The sequence below is a fragment of the Entamoeba invadens genome, assembly GCF_000330505.1.
Source record: "Entamoeba invadens IP1 unplaced genomic scaffold scaff_1105074725643, whole genome shotgun sequence".
NCBI classification, from domain to species: Eukaryota; Evosea; order Mastigamoebida; family Endamoebidae; genus Entamoeba; species Entamoeba invadens.
The window spans coordinates 483,635-501,794 of NW_004191777.1; the positions used below are offsets into that span (position 1 = coordinate 483,635).

Below are 18,160 nucleotides of genomic sequence, written 5' to 3' on the forward strand. Positions count from 1 at the left end.
CAGACACTTCCAACAATAACGCCTTCTTCTGTTCCTCGTTTAAAAGGGGTGGTCGCCCATTTTTCCGAGGTCCGTACTCCATTTCCAACTCCATTCGCATTAACTGCGTGGAGATTGTCGCACCACTTACTCCAAACACTTTCCCCAAATCATCATTTGTAATTCGGTCCCAAGGGACTGATGAAGTCAGTGACTTCATTAAGTATATTTGTCCTCTCCGGTCAATTCCCTCCATTTTCCCTCCCAAAAATGCATAGTCAATGAACTGACTCATAAGAGAGTCTTTCTCACACCTTAGTTTCATGTCATCCTTTTTCTCTCCATCTCTTCTGACGTTGTTCATGCTCATTTTATTTGTGAGTTCTTTTTAGTTCCACTCACCTTATTTCATTTTTAACGGAATTGTAAAAAATTATTATTGAAGAAAATCAATTGAAACGGATAAAATTATCCGATAAAAGGATGAAAATCAAATATTTTATTCGGGTTTAATCTTAGTACATTTCTAGTTTTTTTATTATATTTTTTTACTATAATAATCTTCGCGACAGGTTTTTCGTGTTACTGTATACAGGGTCCTCCTTTTTTAAAAAACCAGCCACCACGTTTCACCACATCAACAAAAAATGACACGTGTTAATAGAATGTAATTTTTATTTTTTTTTAAAACAATTTATTATTCCAGGACAACTTTTGCTTTTAGGCAAAAAAAACTTCAACTGTTTTAAAATCCTTTTTTTACAATCATAAACTACTTAATTATTATCAATATAATATAAAACTAAAATAACAACACAATTTATTATTTATTAAAAATTTATTTAATAATTATAATTTTTAAATAACAATACAACTAATTGAGAATTCGCTTACTCTTTTTGTTAATGTTTGATGACTTGAACGTACCTTTTCAAGTACTTCAACGCCATACTGCTTAACCGAGTCAGCACATAGAGATATAATATCTTTTAACATGTGATATTTTGATACTATGTTATTGGCAGCAAACAACATTGCCAATTCATTTGTGAGTTTTCTTCCTCCATCAACTAAACTTTTATCACAACTTTTTAGTGTGTGGTTGTGGTGTTACAATTCCGAATGATTTGTAGTGACCGGCTTATTGACCCACATTGTATGCATTTTCAACTATTTTTCTAACTTCCACATTTTGACGTTCATGGTGTGTCACGTAATGTTCGGAAGCATCATTTTTTGTTTGGGAAATACCCACAAACTTTTTCAACAAAATAATCTTTTGCCTTTGTCGAGTACTTCAGTTAGCCTTTCATCCCATATAGTTTTTTTCATCTCAATTGGGACATTTAGTGTGAACATGTTGTTATTAAAAAGTTCAAAATAACAATTTGGGTTTTAATTATATTTTACAATTAAAAAATTAACGTTATCAAATTGTATCTATAATATAGTTGTATATATTATAACATATTAAGAAGTGTTTGGGAGAAATAGATGTATTTGGTAAAAAAAAGCATATTTTGTTTTTTCTTGTATATTTTTATTTTGAAGTGCTCTTTTTATTATTTTTTTACCTCTTTATAATTAGAAATAAATCATGCCACTTATATTTAGAAAGGAGGACCCTGACTGTATAACATTATTATTATTTATATTTATATTTATTTTAAAAACCTTTAATTATATTTTATAATATTTATTTTACTATATTTTAAATTTATTTTTAATTTTAACTTAAATAATGCTTATTATAAAGGCAAACAAAAAAAATCTTTTCAAGAATTGTTTTGTATTGAAAAAGAAAACCCCCGCTATCTTCATTTTTTAACGTCAAATCGTTATGTCAAAATTTGTCAAAAATAGGAAATCTTTGACACTCACAAATTAGTTTTGACATCGACTTCACTTTCTCTATAAACCTCTCAATTCACTGAGATCAGAATTGATTCGCCGGTATGGGGCACTTTCTTTCACTTTCTATTTTAGTGTTAATAGTAGAAGGGATTTTAACTATTCTACCTCTCAACAAGGACATAATACTTACGACCAACACCTTACTCATTCTCAACACAGCCGCAGATGAACTTACGGAAAAGTACAATTTCTCACATTGTATAATGTCTCTATCTTCAATCTTCATTGTGTATTCGACTTTTGTCTACTTCGAACCAAAAGAGATTTCAACGACTTCAATAATTAGTGTTGTGTATTTATTGATCTCCATGTACACGTTATCAATAATGGAGTCAGGCTATATACTCAGTCTTACTCTCTTTGCATTGACGGAGTGGTTCTTGTATTGTTTTTCAAAGAAAGAGTCTCGTGCAATACCTCTTTGTCTTACCATCGAGAATCTGATATTTGTCGTGTTGGACTTAGTCTCCACTCAAGTCACCAACGTCGCAAGTTTTATCGGAACGACCTTCTTAATCTTTGAACTAATTAGTATAGGAACATGTTTTATTCTTGCTCAACGTCGAATCGCTCCAAACCAGAAATCACCAATTTCGTTACTCTTTGGGTTAGTCGGTGTGTTTCAAATACAATGCGTCAATGTTGTGTTCATCACACTCAACGCAATGTTGTTCTTAGGAACCTATATGGTTAATAACCAGACGTTAGAGTTGGTTCATATCATAGTTAATTATTCGTTCACAATTTTCTTCGTCTCTTTTGTGAAGTATTTCAGTGGTGATTCCTTTGATAATGATGTCAAGCTTGCTGCACTTGGAAATGGAAGGTAATTGATTATTATTATTATTATTATTATTATTATATAATATATAATATATAATATCCCACAAAGACACACATCACAGAAAATAAAAAATAAATTCTAGTAACAATAGTAAATAGTATTATAAATTATAGTTTGTGATATACTGGTGTTACCCAAATAACTTGAAGAGGTTGAAGGCAGACATCACGGAAAACGACAAGACAAGAACATAAGAGCCGATGAGAACGAATGAATACTTCTTGGTAAGTTTTCCTTTGAGAGTAATGATCAGAAGAGTGATCAAAAGTTGTATAATTAAATACATAAGAGAGAAAAATATGGTGTCTGTCATAACAACGTTTTGACTCTGTGGGAAGTTTCTTATCGAACGAGCTAAGACACCACTGCCAAGTCCAATCAATAAGTTGAAACACGGTCCACCATAGGACGCAATAATACCCATCTCTGAATATCCTTGTGAACTCACAACTACGTTGGATACAAAATCGCCTATTGAATTTCCCCAACACAAAACAGTTAATCCAAGAAGCGATGAGTCGACACGCATTGCAACACCAATGGACTGTAATAATGATACCAATTCACTTGCAAATATGTAGATATATAATACACTAATAACAAAACCATATATATTAGTAATCATCACAGGTATATCCGTTTTTGTGTAATGTAAAACAATAACAAATCCAGCAGATATAATGAATGGTATAATAAGAAACTTGAGAGGAAGACCAAACACCACACAGAACGGTAATGGAGAAAACACATATGATATTAAAAGTACCTTTTTATCATCAGATATATGTGGTGTCGTGTACTCCATCACAACTTGAAACGGAATTGAGATGATCAATAGGAACTTGTTAAAGTAATTGGCAACGGCGATTTGTTCGATGATATTTTGTCTTTGAGGAATGACTGTTCTATCGCTTTCATTGACTAAATTAAACTTCCCCTTTTCTTCATCATTATTTCTGTCAGTGGTTTGAATAAGTTCTTTGGCTACTCCACTGTTTTCATCTTCAGAGTCTATAAATCGAGACTCTGAATCAAGTTGCTCGGAAACTTTAATAAGTGGCTTTCCTCGTGTGATATATCCAATAAAGATGACGTAAAGTAGATATATTAGAATGAATACAATTGAGTGTATAAGACCTACACTTCCTAATGAACATATTAAGAAGACAAACAATAATGAAACTATGTAACAACTGATATTATGGATTAACGTCTCTGGCATCTGTATATTGTCGTTCACTAATACTATTGAGGCGACAACAACACAACTCACAAAACACCCGGACCCAATCACTTCAGCAGTTGCTAAGTGGAAATCTCCCGTGTTGAAAATAGCAACAAACGTACTAAATACATCGGGTGCGCCATTTCCGATAGCAAGTATAGTGATCCCAGCAAGGTCTGCACTCATTGACAAGTGTTTACTTAAGAGAGTTAATATCGGGACAAAGTGGTCAGCGGAAGATATCGAAAGTAAATAAAAGATGACCACAATACCCAATACCATGAAAGCCAGTATGGGATAAAACCAATTGTGGCAATATAACAATTCTAAATAATTTATTAAGACGGGAATATCCCCACACTCACTCCTAATATATCCACATTGATCATTTGATGGGATGACACACTTCGCTGTCACTGTAGTCAAGAAAAGGAGAATAGTAAAAGGGGACATCTGCAATACCATATTATTAAAGTTCTTTTTTAAAGTTATTTTTTTGTGACAATGTCGCATCATTTCTTTCTTTCCCATTAATTTAACGGTTTTATTTTTTTTATTAATCAGATTTTTACTTAACAAAATAACTTTGTTTTTAATTGACAAATTTTGATTTGATTATGGTGATTTTTGCAGAATAATAATAACATTTTAATAATATAAAGTATCATTAGTATATAATACATTTTTTAATAAAAAAAATGAGGTATTTCCATTAAAATTATTTAAATTTGGGAAATATTTTTTTGGTATAAAAAAAATCACGGGGTATTTTTAGGGTTTATATTTTAAACCCTTTTACTGTTATAGACACAGTAGATGAATATTGCACAAGGTATAGTAACTGCATGTGACTTAATAGCGACAGGAAACACAGAGAACCTCAGAACTGCGACTCAACTTTTCAACGAAATGGAGAAACAGCCAACGTTTCCAATAACGTGTTTGGAGGTTTTAACGTCTCAAGCTGTAGACTCTGTCAAAGTCCAAACTGCGATCCAATTTAAACGTCACATGAAAGCACATTTCACTCAAATTTCACCGAACAACAGAGCTGTATATAAAGAGGCGATGATGAAAGTCATACTTCAAAGTCCCTTACCAATACAAAGGCAGATCTCTGATGTATTTTCTGTAGTGTTTTTCGATGAATTTCCTGTCAAGTGTCAAGATGTTTTGCGCATGATAACAATCTTTTTCCAAGATGTTAACGTTATTCAGAACGAAAATGCATTTATGGGGCTCATGATGATACTCAATAAGTTGACGAAGATGTGTAGATGTCCATGTAAACAAACGAAAGATATGACTGCGTACTTTGCGACATTGTATCCAGTCTATTTCAAAATCTTGGAAGCATCTGTTAATAACAAAGTGTACAAATACACACGAGTCTTGCTCAAGACTTTTCGGTACGTCACATTCACTGAAATACCCGCATTTTTCACAGCAGAGAAAGTTAAAGAATTCTTCACCGTCACGTTCAACATGTTCTCTTGGAATATCGAATTTAACACCGACGACCATCCTCAGTGCAAAGCATTTGTGCAACTGTTACGAATCATCTCTCAGTTCGTGAATAACTCAACTGGAAAAAAAGAGGGTTCGACTCAAGCCTCAAAGTACTTTTGTACGCAAATCTGTGGAAAATATCTTGAAAAGGTGGTCTTGTTTACACGAATGCAAACACCTGAGGAACTCACGTTTTATATCCTCAATTTTTTCAGTCACTCGCTTAAGCTTAGTAATTTAAATAAATTTATTGTGGGCGTCTTTCCAGAGGTCTTTGAGAAATTGGTGTTTGCGAATGTGTTGATGCCCGAGACGGAAATTATAGAAATGAAAGAGGATCCAATCAACTTTTTGAGGGGAGAGGAGGAAGACTTGCAATATGGAATTGACGCCAGAGTGGGTGCTATGAACTTTGTGAGGTCGTCAATGCAGTTTAGGGCGAAGCTCTTCTTGCCAATGTATATTGAAGGCCTCAAATTTTTGATTCCAATGAACGCAGAGACCATGAAAAAGGATACCAGAGCAATTGATGCAGCGTGTTTTATAGTCCAAAAGATACTTCCATCATTTGTGATCGACCAGGTGTATATGAATTACATTCCCCTAATATTTTCAATAAGTGTTCCACTTTTGTTACAAAGCAACGACGTCTTGTTAATAAGGAGAGGGTGTCTTCTCTTATCTGACACTTTCAATGTGTTAAATTTGAATTGCAATGACGTATTACCAGAGTACATAGTGAAGGATGTTCAATTGGTTTTTGGACTTCTATCAAGCGAGAATGTGCTTTTAAGAGTCTACGCAGCGACTACAATTGGCAATTTTGTTTCATACAAAACACTAAATGAAAGTTTTGCAACGATTTTACCACAACTATTTGGTGTTTTACTCCAAACATTAAAAGTCTATGAATGTGAAGGTATATTGGAAACAATATCAATTCTCATCGAAAAGTTTAAAACACAGACTGTTCCACTCTCTGCAGAGTTAGCGAAGGGGATATATGAGACTATTATTGGAATAGAAAATAAATATGATGCTATGGAAGACGAGAAACGTTCGACTATCAGTTTCTCTGTATCATCTGCAGTCAATTCACTCAATAAAATCATTAAATTGAATGCGGAAGCCAACCCTCAATTTGCACTGCAATTGGGTAACACTTTTCTCACATATATAGACAGGGTTTTTGGTCTTCAAAGCCAATTTGCACATGACACATTCGAAGACTTCATTTCACTCTTGTGCGAACTTGTGATCGACTCCCCTACTCCATTCCCAGAGAATTTGATCACAGTGTTTGTTAAGTTATTATCCAATGAGAAGTTACTTGATGTGGATGGAACTGCACTGGACGCGACAGAACCAATAGTAACAACAGTTGCAGCAAAGCAGCCTGAACTGTTTGCTATAGATCAGGTCATGCTATCTTTTGAAAAGTTGGTAGTTTCAGCATTACAAATAGAAGACATGGAACACCTTTCTGTGCTCCGGATGTCGCAGTCTGTGTTACTCTGTTGTGAGGGAATGGCAAACAAATTCATCGAGTTTGTAATTCCAGTCGTTGTCAACTTTATTAATTTGGACGAGTCTGCTGTATTACAATCTGTTAATACCATCATGTTTTGCTTCTTTAATAACCCAAGACTCACTTTTGCGTGTTTGATTAAAATGAGTGCGCTCGAGCACTTCTTCAATATTTGGACGTATTATATTCCAAAGCAACTTCCAATGATCAGCGATAAGAAGATTAATATTATTGGGATGTCGAGTATGTTAACTATCCCACTCGATGATTTGCCGCCTTTAGTCAAAGACAACTTAGTTGCGTTTTACACGTCGATAACCGTGTTGTTACAACTTGCACAGAACCAAAAAATTGCAATTGAAAATTACAAACAGAAGAGTGACGAGCGGATTAGCCGCATAGTGAATGACAGTGGAATCCACAATTTGGCGGATGATGAGGATTTGGTTGTTGACGACCATTACAACGACGACGAGCCAGACATCTTTGAAAAGAATGAATATGAAGGAGAAGACATTGTTGATGATGAAGATGAAGTCATACCACTGAACGAGAGGAAGTTCTTTTATAATTGTGTCCAACGAGTGACTGAAGGCGATTTAAAGGATCAACGACACATCAATGCAATCGCGTCTCTTCAGCCAGAACTCAAGAATGTCATTCAGGCTGTTTTTATCGAGCAGACACAACCTTCCCATAATTGATTTTATTTATTCCATCGTCGTATCTATCATATACACAACTGCAATGATGCACAATCTCATAATTGCTATATTTTAAAGATCCACTCAAAACGTCAAAAGGTATTAACCCTGAAATAACCTATTTTTTTCTTGATAAAATGAACCATTCAACTTCTTAATAATTAATTATATAAAAGCTATAAATGAATTTCAATTGAAAAATATAAAACTGGCGAACTTTTTAAAACCCTAAAGATGTTGATTCTCCATGAGACCCCAGCTGGATACGCTGTGTTCAAAGTGACCGACGAAGATGTTCTGAACATCGCGTCAGACGAGGAATATAATGAGGCATTAAAAAAGACAGACCCGTCGAATGTAGTGTCGCTGGACTATTTGTTAAAGTTCGAGAAAGCAGAACAGGCTGTCGACGAGTGCCAAGCGGTCAACGACGGTGTGATGACCCCATTGCTCCACAAATTCTTAAAGGCGACAGTCATGAAGACGGACAATAAGGAGATGATAGTCATCGACTCGAACTTGTCGCAGTCGATTAGAAACAAATTGAAGCTTGAGACGCCAAATGCCGCTTACACTTTACGACTGGACAGACTTATTAGAGAAAACATCGAGAAGCTGATGCCCGAGATTTCATCGAACGAAATGCACTCGATGGAAATGGGTCTCTCTCACCACTGGTCATCATTTAAGATCAAATTCTCACCAGATAAAATCGATACTATGGTGATTCAGGCTGTCTCATTGCTTGATGATTTGGATAAGGAAATCAATAACTACGGTATGAGAATCCGAGAGTGGTACGGATGGCACTTCCCTGAGCTCTCCAAGTTTGTCGCCGACCAGTTGTCGTATTGTGAACTTGTTGTTAAAATTGGGATGCGAGTGAATGCGAAGGAAGTTGATATGAAGGAATATGTTGATCCCGTTGTAGAAGAAGAGATTAAGAATGCCAGTGTGACATCTATGGGTTCTGAGATCTCAGATGAGGATTTGGAAAACATCAAAGAATTGTGCAATCAAACGATTGATATCATTCACTATAGAGAACAATTGAACGACTATTTGACTCAAAGAATGAAAGCTATTGCCCCGAATTTGACAACTTTACTTGGTGAGATGGTAGGTGCTCGACTCATTGCACACACTGGATCGTTAATCAATTTGGCTAAAGCACCAGGAAGCACTATCCAAATTCTCGGAGCAGAAAAGGCTTTATTCAGAGCTATTAAGTCAAAGAAGAAAACCCCAAAGTATGGACTCATCTATCACGCGACGTTAATCGGACAAGCTCCAGCTAAATCAAAAGGTAAGATCTCTAGAGTCTTGTCATCAAAGGCCGCGTTGTGCGCGAGAGTCGACGCGTTGTCGGACAGCGTACAAACTTCAATGGGTGAGAAGGGAAGAGAACTGGTTGAAGAAAGACTCAGAGCAGCGGAGAGCAAGGCCGCGGGGATCGCACAACCACAAATTGGGAAGTTCGCAAGAAAGCAAGATAATGTCGTTGCGTCGACAAAGGTATTTAACACGACTAATGATATTAAGTTGAAAGAAGACAAAAAGCCACAAATCAAGGAAGAAGATTCATCAAGTGAGGAAGTGATTAAACAAAAGGTTAAAACTGAGAAGATGTCGGAATCATCGTCATCAGATTCTTCTGAATCTTCAGATTCGTCAAGTGAAGAAGAAAAACCTAAGAAAATGGAAATAGAAAAACCAAAGAAAGTGTCGGAAGATGAGAGCTCAAGCGAATCATCTTCGTCAGATTCTGAATCATCTTCAAGTGAGGCCGGAAAGAGAAAGAAAAAGAGCACAAAGGGTAAAGAGGAAAAAAGAAGAAATTGAATGGGTTTTTGAATAACATTTTTATTTCAATTGCGAGAAAAGTGAAAACAGCAATTATACCATTAATAGTTTTTTTTATTATGATTAAACTACAAATAACCACGAAGATGAAAGATTTGCAATCTGCGAAAGTCAGAATGAGAAGGTTTGAAGTGAGTGAAAAAGAGAGTGAACCGTTCCTGCAAACACTTTTGAAAGAGAGTGCACCGTGTTTTCTCGTCCAAATTCCAAAGTTGTATTTAAAAGACGGTCTTTCATTGTATGGAATATTTGATGGGAGTAAAGAGATTGAACTTAAAGTCTTCAAAGCAATCAAACAGGGCATTTACCCATCGAAACATCCCCTTGATATCGCTATTTTACCCGATTTAGATGTGTTTGGCGAGGCTATGTTAGTCATGTTCGCGGAAATCCATCGCAGATATGTCATGACTGAAGAAGGTCTCCAAGACGTCTACGGGATATGGGAGCTCCGCGGATTTGGTCATTGCGACAACCCGTCATGTAATGTTTGTTTTTACTGTACTATATTTTATAATACAGTTTATGATAAAAATACGAATGAGATAATCTTTGAAAAGAAACTTACAAACAGGACTTTGGTCTTATTCCGAAGGGAAGCCTAGATGAAAAAGAGTTAAGTGTAGTTTGTGGGAAGTGCGGGAAGGTAGTACAATTGAAGGAGTACAAATACTCTTTTTTTCCTGCAATGTACGATGACTTCTTTTTCTTCAAATACAGCCACTTGATACCTTTGTCTGCTAAGACACAGAATTATCAACACAAAATATACGGGTTTGTCGTTGCTCCCCGTGAGATGGAAGACATCGTTGTGGCAAGGAGGTACGCCGTGAAACTCACCCCACGCACCATTTGCAAAAAAAAGGATTGATCAATTTTTACTATATATTAATAGTTATTTAGTTATAAACAACTTGTTTGATAGCAATTCTTCGATTGAATTGGAGTAAATTAAAAAGATAGATTAAAACTGAGAAAAGAAGTTGATGGCGACAAGGGAAGAGTTAAAGAAAGTCGTTGCGAAGGGGATTGTCAAGAGAAGCGAGTTGGTCAAAACACCGTCACTTTTGTTGTGCGATGAGTTACTTGAAATTGCCATGGAAGTGAAAAGAATAGGTCTGTCGCTCACGCATCGCCACGGCATCTTGTTGGGTGAAGAACTGTCGATACGAGTGGCGTATGAAAGGATGGCTTTAGAAGAGAATGACGTGGATGAAACTCGGGTGAGTGAATTAGAAAGAAGATTAAGTACTGCGGTTAAAGAAGCCGAGTTTTTAGGAGACATCGACTTACTCTTGAGACTTTACCAAACACAATTTGACTTTTACTCGCAATGCAATGATTTGATGAATATGATTGAGACGATGTATAAAGCAAATTCGGTCTATCGCGATTCTACAAAGACGGTGAAATTGGTCGAGCTCTTCTTCAAGTACATAAGAATACTTAACTCAATTAGACCAAAAGAAGACCAAGAGAAGATGATTGGAGACAAAATGACCGACGCGAATTGTCGATGTATGATCGAATTACAATCATTGAGACAAAACAACGACTTCAATTATCAAGAATTTGTCAATAAGAATTTCAACATGATGTATCAGGTGTTCACCTACATTGCTGTGATGTTCACCGACCACTTGATTTACGACTTGGATTCAGAAGAACAAAAAATTGGAAAAACGGCATTTGAATTAGCCTTGGAAGTCGCAACAATGGTCAACGAGGCTGACCTTATTTGTGCGTGTTGGGGCCACCGAGTCAACGCGTACTTTGGAAGGTCGAGCGAGAAAGAAAAAGAGGAGATGATTAAGCACTTGAAATTCCTCAAAGAGAAGTATAAGCCCAAAGATACTACCATCGACGAAACGCTTCAAGCCATCGATACGGGCAAGCACATCCGATTGAAAAACTCTGATATTGGTGTTGAAGAGGATTTAGACCACGAGTCTACCATTAAGTGAGTTTTACTATTACTTACTAATTTTTTAATTATTAAGTAATAACAATTATTCCTTAAAAAGGCACCCAAAGAGAGACACAAAAGACTTGGAAAAGAGGCTAAAACAACTCCACACGAAATTACGATTATCCATTTTGAAAGCGATTAATTGTCAGCAGCGCCTTCCTTATTACCACCACGAATAAGACCGGTTCTTCTAGCAGCGACTTTACCACACTTCTGGCCTGGTGGGGATGATCTCTTAATTGTAGTTGGGTGTCCGACGTGTTGATGGTTTCCTCCTCCGTGCGGATGTTCGACTGGGTTCATAGCTACACCTCTAACTCTTGGCCAGCAGGTTCTCTTTGCCTTGTACATGTGATAAGCGACACCAGCCTTCAAAATTGGCTTCTCAGTTCTTCCACCACCGGCGATGAGACCGATCATAGCTCTGCAAGCACTCTTCAAAGTCTTTTTAGCACCCGATGGGAGTCTAACACGGGTGGTTTGAGTCTCAGCACTGTGTGAGATGACAGTGGCGTAGTTTCCAGAGGCTCTAGCCAAGTGTCCTCTGTCTCCTGGTTTTAATTCGACGTTGCAGACGACGGTACCTTCTGGGCATTGTCCGATTGGCAAGACGTTTCCGACATGGAGGGAAGCCTTAGCACCACAGTAGATGTACTGACCACTGTAGATACCTTCAGCGCAGATGAAAAGTTCTTTGTCGACACCATATTGGCGTGGGTTTCTGAATACAACTCTGGCGAGTGGAGCACCTCTTCCCGGGTCATGCTTGACCTCTTGAACTAATCCACGAACAGTGCTGTGGCGCTCGAAGAAGTCGATGGCACGATGTTGAGCAACTCCCAACTTGTGGTGGCTGCGAGACTTGAAAATTGAACCTCTTCCCTTTCTCTGTGACAGTGTTCTTCTTCCCATTCAGGTGTGGAATGGTTTACTAAAACCTAATTTTCAAAGTTCGGACTGTATTATTACTTTACCTTATTCAATTATTACCAACAGACATCCACCTTGCCCTAATAACCCCATCTTACTAGTATTTATAATTATTTTTACTAATGAGTATAGTTATTTGGGTTTTTAAAATCAATAAACTATTTTTTTAGTTCAATCACTTTTTTAATTTTATTATTCTTTATTGTTATTTTTATAATAAATTTATTATTATTTTGTTGATACATTTTATTATTAAAATAAGTAATATAACGCATTAAAACATATTTCCCTTATATCGGAGCACCTTACTACCACTTTTACTCAACACTTTAACTACCTGTGCTTATTGATTGTTGTGTTTATTGTTCTTTATTCCATGAAATTAAATGTGATTGGAATTTATTTATGATGAATTTTAAGATGGAATTCGTCAGATGTGCAAAACAATGAAGAAACCTCAATGTGCCATAAATAGAAACAGTCGTAACAATATAAACTATACATTACCAATAAAAAACCATATGAATTACAAGAGAACAACTTTTTTCAACACATCAAAAGACTAGAAGACCGAATAGTATTTTTCTTGGACAAAAGAAACTCGAAATCATAAAGCGGATGAACAATATCACTAAAATCTGTGTTTTGGTCGATTGGAGTCAGGCGTTTGTAGACACAGACGGGAGTTTTTATGGTGGCGAGACGGAACAGGAGATCGACAAAGCGTGTCAACTAGTAGACATGTGTGAACGCGTCATATACTTTACTGACGTCCACAGTGCTTATTGTTCCGAGTTCACGACTAATGGTGGAGTATACCCTGTCCACAATTTAGTAGACAAAGATTTGAGGATCATCAAGAGTTTGTTACTTCTTATTAACACATTCAACTGTTTGCGTAATGAGCAAGACTGACAGAGAGCAAATGCAAGTGCGCGTCTGACAAAACGAATACAAGAGCACGTCAATAAGAAGAACCTCCGATGTGGTATTGTTATACCGAACAACGTGATCTATCAGACGGAGAATGACGCTTTAGACATCGACGATATATTAAAAACCTTTGATAATCCTCAACGAATTATAACGCCAAGAGACTATAACTATGAGTATATCATTAGTTGTAAACACTTTTTCAATGGGACTGGATTACAAGTCCTTCCTCGTGGAAATCCAGAAGAAGAATTCACAGGTGCGACACTCTATCAATTCCAATTCGGGGCCGGAGAAAACGTCGAGTTTTATTTGACTGGTGTTGTCACTGGGATATGTGTACTTCACACGGCTGCTGGTCTCAGACAGATGTTTCCCAAAGCTAAAATCGTGATTGTCAAAGACGCTTGCCATCCACTCTTAGGAAGGCAGTTTGGCATTGTCGACGAAACGCAGAGCGACATGATCATGAGTGCTCTATGCACACAGATCAACGTCTTATATCGTGGGATTGACAAAGTCACTAATTTATGATTTCGACTTTATCAATTTTTTTAATTTCGACTTTCTCAATTTTTGAACAGAAATGGGTTCCAGTGTTTTTGTACCAAATGAAACACAAAAACAAATGTTATTGGATTAGTTCGTTGCAGACTCAAATTGTGCAGCCGCGACACTAACTGCTGCTTTTGTCCCTTGTTCGACAGCAACTTTTCTGACCTTTCTCTTCAATATAGACCTCGACCCTCTCGCGCACATGATGAACCCAACAAGATTCATCGAATTCATGATGAAACAGACTATGGAAAGGCCAAGGTAATTGATTTTTAACCCAACAAAATTCAAAAAGCAAAACCCAAACCAAATGAGTGGGGCCGCCATTAAAGTGACCCAAAAGATCATCATTTCGATATAGGAAAGTCGGACCTTCTGACTATCCTCTAACGCCTCAAATATCCATTTTGATGACCCATCTTCAAGTACTTTATTCCACCAACGGAGACCGACAAGAAGTCTGCCGTTCACGTTTTTGGTCAACCAGAAGTCAATGGAACCAAGGAGCAAACAAATTGAAAACGCGATGACAAAGTACCCCGACACGAAGAAGAAAAAGCAGACAAATACGATCATCACAATTAACTTAAGAGCTAAGTGTAATGTCGCGATGATGGGGTGATGACTTTTCTTTTCAATGACCTGATTGCTCTCTGCAGTCTGTTCCTCCTTCGTCGTAGCGACGATTTTTGTAGCGTCTTGGAAGTCCATTATTTCTCTGAAAATCAAGTTCCATCTCTTTTATATCCGTCTTGTGAAGAATCTACTTTTTTAGTCATATTAAAAGTCGGATGGATTCGCCACACTCGTATTGTAAGGTCTGCACCCTTCATGAGGCAAAGTACAGATGCCCTAAATGTCTCATTCCTTTGTTTGTTATTGTGTACACATATTAGTATTCTTTGTTATGTCTGTAATGAACAAACTAATGCATAGCTGCTCCGTCCCATGCTTCAAAAAGCATAAGGAACATTGTAAAGAGGTTGTGATGAAGCCAAATCCACCGGAGGAAAAGAAGAAAGAGGAGCGTAAAAAGACAAATCTCCTCTCACAGGTCATGAAACAACAAATCCGTTTGTAATCTATATCATTAATAATGGTAATAGTAAAAATGGTATTACAATTTTGATAGTAAATAGTCTATTACATTATAGTAAAATGGAACAACACTAACGCGCAGTTGAAGACCAGAGAGTCGGGAAAATGCTTGAAAGAAAGAGAACATGGGAATTGCTGAAGATAGTGAAAGAAGAAGGTGTTGATACTCTTAAATCAATGATGTACGGAGACACAGAAGACGATGTCATATTTCAGAATTTTGCAATGAGAGTTCTACAGGCTGTTGGGCTCAGGGATGAGAACTTTTCGTGTGTGTTATAATCAAAGTAAAAGAAGTGGCAATGCTAGTAATTTAATATACTAATATAAACTAGAAGTTTTAATACAGTCTTTTAATTTTAAGAAAACTAATCGACATAATAATTTTATTAGAATAAAATAGTTAAACCATAAGACTTAGAAAGGATTATTAAAATACGAGCAAGACGAGTAAAGTCAATATGGTAAGAGACATCATCCCCATGACACCATTTCCAATAAGAACACATCCTTGTAAGTCTTTGACATCATCCCAAATTGTAACACCTTCATTAACACTCGTACTGTAAGAAGTAAGTGTTCCAGTAACTACATAATTCACATCTTGTTGGCCTTCATCATCACCATTAATACCACAGAGAGTATCAAATAATATTTTAAAGTGCCCATTCTCTACACCCCAATCCTTTCCCCAACTGTTTCTGACCCACAAGTATTTAATCCCGTCGCATTCTCCATATCCATCAACAACTATCATGTGGTCAGTCACTTGATTCATACAGGCAGAGGACGTGTAGATACCCCCAGTATAATACGATAAATCATCTTCTGCTTTTATCCCCGAGACAAATCCTTTGTTGTTGTAGATAATCTCTTTGAGCTGTGACCAACTTTTCCCATGGAAAGTAGTGTATGACGTTTTCATGGGAGATTTGGCTTCTTGTGTGTCGCAAGAAAACTGTTTCCCATTTTCAGTAAATAGGTATTGATAGTCTCTTGAATAGTCTGATGCTATCTGTGGATATGTCGTTCCATCAAGGACATCGTCAGATAGGCCACCTTCGCACCCAGTCCATTTTTTAGAACAGTCGATGAGTTGTTGCGCGGACATTTCTTGGCGTTTTATAGCCCCATTTTGTTCAGTCAAATACGCGTATAATGTGGTGTACTGTTGAGCAACGGAGACGGCGTAACACGACCCGCAAAGGCCCTGATCGATATTAATATTAGCACAATAATTCACGTCCGACTCTGAACCACAAGAAGCATAAGAATCTGGTATTGATGCAAGTTTTGATGTATTTTTGGGTTGGTACTTTGGAAGGTCTTTTTTAAAATACGACTTTTGAGCCTTCATCTTAAGTGTTTTGGCGAATGGAAGATGAATTTCCTCTGACGTTTTGTCTGCAAAGATGTTGATACCCATGGTGTAGCCTTTGTTTGCTGCATTGTGTTTTCGGAACTTAGCAAGATTGGCTTTGAAAATCTGAAAACGGAATTCTTCTTCTACAGGAGTCTCATATTTCCTTGAAAATTGAGACTTAAATTCTGAAAATAAGACCATGTCGTCTTTAGAAAGGTCAAATGAAACAGCCAACGACGCTGTGATCAAGAAAAGAACCAGAAGCATATGACTTTTTGAGTCAATCGATCTTTATAAATCATATTTTTTTTCAACAGTATTATTTATAGAATTTGTCGATATTTGAAAAGAATGGAAAAAAAAACAATTTTTTTATACGAATTTTTACACAGATTTTTAAATTGAAATTTAAAATCTCTATGGTGTTTTTTGGTTTTCAACTCATTTTCCTACCATAATCAGAATAGTTCATTTTGATGTGTTGAATATTCAGCAAATATCCCGTTTTTTAGAATATTTTTGTCAAATCTATTGAAAAAAATCAATTGGAAAAAAAATTTGCAATTTTTATATTTTGGTTTTCTTATACAAAATAATTAAAAAGTTTTGTTTTAATTGTTTTTTTTACACCAACTATTTATATTGATTAAAAGTAGTCAATCCTTTAAAAACAATTTCACATCTATTATTTTTTTTGAGTATTTTTGTTATTATTCAAATAATTGAAATAATTAATATTATATAATAAATACAAATAAATTCTTTTTAATATAATAACAAATTTTAAACAATTAATTGTTTTATAATTTACTTCAATTAAATTATAAATTATAATATGTATTATTGTAATTTAGTTAAAAAATATATAATTTATTATATTAATTTCTTTTTAATTTGTTATAGTATCTACATATAATAAACTTATAAAATCAAAATTAAATTAATTTATTAATAAACACATTCAATTTTTTTCCTTTCACTTTCAATTTGGCTATTTTGTTTTTTTGACTTTTTCAATTTTTTGGTTGTATTTGTTTAAGTTGTTCTTTTTGATTATTTCGACTTTATTATTTTCACATTTTTTTGGTTTTGTTGTATCGACTTTGTTGACTTTTTCTCTTCTTACAAATCGAAGTATTGGTCTGACGTCTCTTCCGTCATCTTCATATTCATAAACTCCCTTTACTTTGTCATCACTCAAAACTACTTTCCCGATGTAAGAGCTTTCCGAGTCACTTACATCCGACGAGAGATCCTCATCCAATTGAATGATAGGTCGAGTCGAAACCATAAAAGTTGAATATATTTTAATGATATCGCAATACTTTGCCCTTGTATTTAAAAGCTCCAGCTCTCTTTTCAAATATGAAAGAACCATTTGTTCGTATATCTCAATTTTCCTTTCCATTTTATTTCCTTTTTACTATTCTTTTCAAGTTTGTTCTTCCCATCACAAAAGGGGGAGAGAAATGAAAGAACTAAATCTCTAAATTAACACAAAACTTATAATTCTAATAATTATTCTAATAAGAATTCTAATAATTAATAATCGAAATACACACCTATGAGAAGTTGACAGCATCTTTTAGTGTTGTCACATGTCCTTTCGCGTCATCAACTGTAATGCTCAAACAACACGCAGTTTCATAAATCGGGAAATATCCGATGATGAGGGTGTCGGTGTTCTTCTCGAGGTCTTCAATTGTCGTGTCTCCAATAGTGACAATCGCATTAGTCCCAAATCCG

At 35.8% G+C, this 18,160-nt stretch overlaps 11 protein-coding genes across 11 annotated transcripts; 7 read left to right on the forward strand and 4 right to left on the reverse strand.

Annotated features, from left to right (window-relative positions):
• Positions 1-2,219: 2,219 nt before the first annotated feature.
• On the forward strand, positions 2,220-2,723 carry EIN_083030 (hypothetical protein; the record flags this gene model as incomplete). Its single annotated transcript, XM_004184489.1, has 1 exon — positions 2,220-2,723. One exon carries the CDS (start codon positions 2,220-2,222, stop codon positions 2,721-2,723), a length of 504 nt encoding a protein of 167 aa, XP_004184537.1.
• A 144-nt stretch (positions 2,724-2,867) lies between these two features.
• Positions 2,868-4,415, reverse strand: EIN_083040 (na/ca exchanger, putative; the record flags this gene model as incomplete). The annotated part of the gene is made up of 1 exon (XM_004184490.1): positions 2,868-4,415. The coding sequence occupies one exon, from the start codon at positions 4,413-4,415 to the stop codon at positions 2,868-2,870; it is 1,548 nt and encodes a 515-aa protein (XP_004184538.1).
• A 363-nt stretch (positions 4,416-4,778) lies between these two features.
• Positions 4,779-7,703, forward strand: EIN_083050 (hypothetical protein; the record flags this gene model as incomplete). The annotated part of the gene is made up of 1 exon (XM_004184491.1): positions 4,779-7,703. One exon carries the CDS (start codon positions 4,779-4,781, stop codon positions 7,701-7,703), a length of 2,925 nt encoding a protein of 974 aa, XP_004184539.1.
• A 234-nt stretch (positions 7,704-7,937) lies between these two features.
• EIN_083060 (nucleolar protein nop56, putative) lies at positions 7,938-9,545 on the forward strand (the record flags this gene model as incomplete). The annotated part of the gene is made up of 1 exon (XM_004184492.1): positions 7,938-9,545. The coding sequence occupies one exon, from the start codon at positions 7,938-7,940 to the stop codon at positions 9,543-9,545; it is 1,608 nt and encodes a 535-aa protein (XP_004184540.1).
• An 80-nt stretch (positions 9,546-9,625) lies between these two features.
• EIN_083070 (hypothetical protein) lies at positions 9,626-10,437 on the forward strand (the record flags this gene model as incomplete). The annotated part of the gene is made up of 2 exons (XM_004184493.1): positions 9,626-10,054; positions 10,141-10,437. 2 exons carry the CDS (start codon positions 9,626-9,628, stop codon positions 10,435-10,437), a joined length of 726 nt encoding a protein of 241 aa, XP_004184541.1.
• Positions 10,438-10,552: 115 nt separating this feature from the next.
• EIN_083080 (hypothetical protein) lies at positions 10,553-11,530 on the forward strand (the record flags this gene model as incomplete). The annotated part of the gene is made up of 1 exon (XM_004184494.1): positions 10,553-11,530. The coding sequence occupies one exon, from the start codon at positions 10,553-10,555 to the stop codon at positions 11,528-11,530; it is 978 nt and encodes a 325-aa protein (XP_004184542.1).
• A 143-nt stretch (positions 11,531-11,673) lies between these two features.
• On the reverse strand, positions 11,674-12,447 carry EIN_083090 (60S ribosomal protein L8, putative; the record flags this gene model as incomplete). Its single annotated transcript, XM_004184495.1, has 1 exon — positions 11,674-12,447. One exon carries the CDS (start codon positions 12,445-12,447, stop codon positions 11,674-11,676), a length of 774 nt encoding a protein of 257 aa, XP_004184543.1.
• Positions 12,448-13,083: 636 nt separating this feature from the next.
• EIN_083100 (hypothetical protein) lies at positions 13,084-13,932 on the forward strand (the record flags this gene model as incomplete). Its single annotated transcript, XM_004184496.1, has 2 exons — positions 13,084-13,327; positions 13,388-13,932. The coding sequence occupies 2 exons, from the start codon at positions 13,084-13,086 to the stop codon at positions 13,930-13,932; spliced, it is 789 nt and encodes a 262-aa protein (XP_004184544.1).
• Positions 13,933-14,037: 105 nt separating this feature from the next.
• Positions 14,038-14,664, reverse strand: EIN_083110 (hypothetical protein; the record flags this gene model as incomplete). Its single annotated transcript, XM_004184497.1, has 1 exon — positions 14,038-14,664. The coding sequence occupies one exon, from the start codon at positions 14,662-14,664 to the stop codon at positions 14,038-14,040; it is 627 nt and encodes a 208-aa protein (XP_004184545.1).
• Positions 14,665-14,744: 80 nt separating this feature from the next.
• On the forward strand, positions 14,745-15,333 carry EIN_083120 (hypothetical protein; the record flags this gene model as incomplete). Its single annotated transcript, XM_004184498.1, has 3 exons — positions 14,745-14,824; positions 14,890-15,026; positions 15,134-15,333. 3 exons carry the CDS (start codon positions 14,745-14,747, stop codon positions 15,331-15,333), a joined length of 417 nt encoding a protein of 138 aa, XP_004184546.1.
• Positions 15,334-15,481: 148 nt separating this feature from the next.
• Positions 15,482-16,681, reverse strand: EIN_083130 (Xylem cysteine proteinase 2 precursor, putative; the record flags this gene model as incomplete). The annotated part of the gene is made up of 1 exon (XM_004184499.1): positions 15,482-16,681. The coding sequence occupies one exon, from the start codon at positions 16,679-16,681 to the stop codon at positions 15,482-15,484; it is 1,200 nt and encodes a 399-aa protein (XP_004184547.1).
• Positions 16,682-18,160: the final 1,479 nt, after the last annotated feature.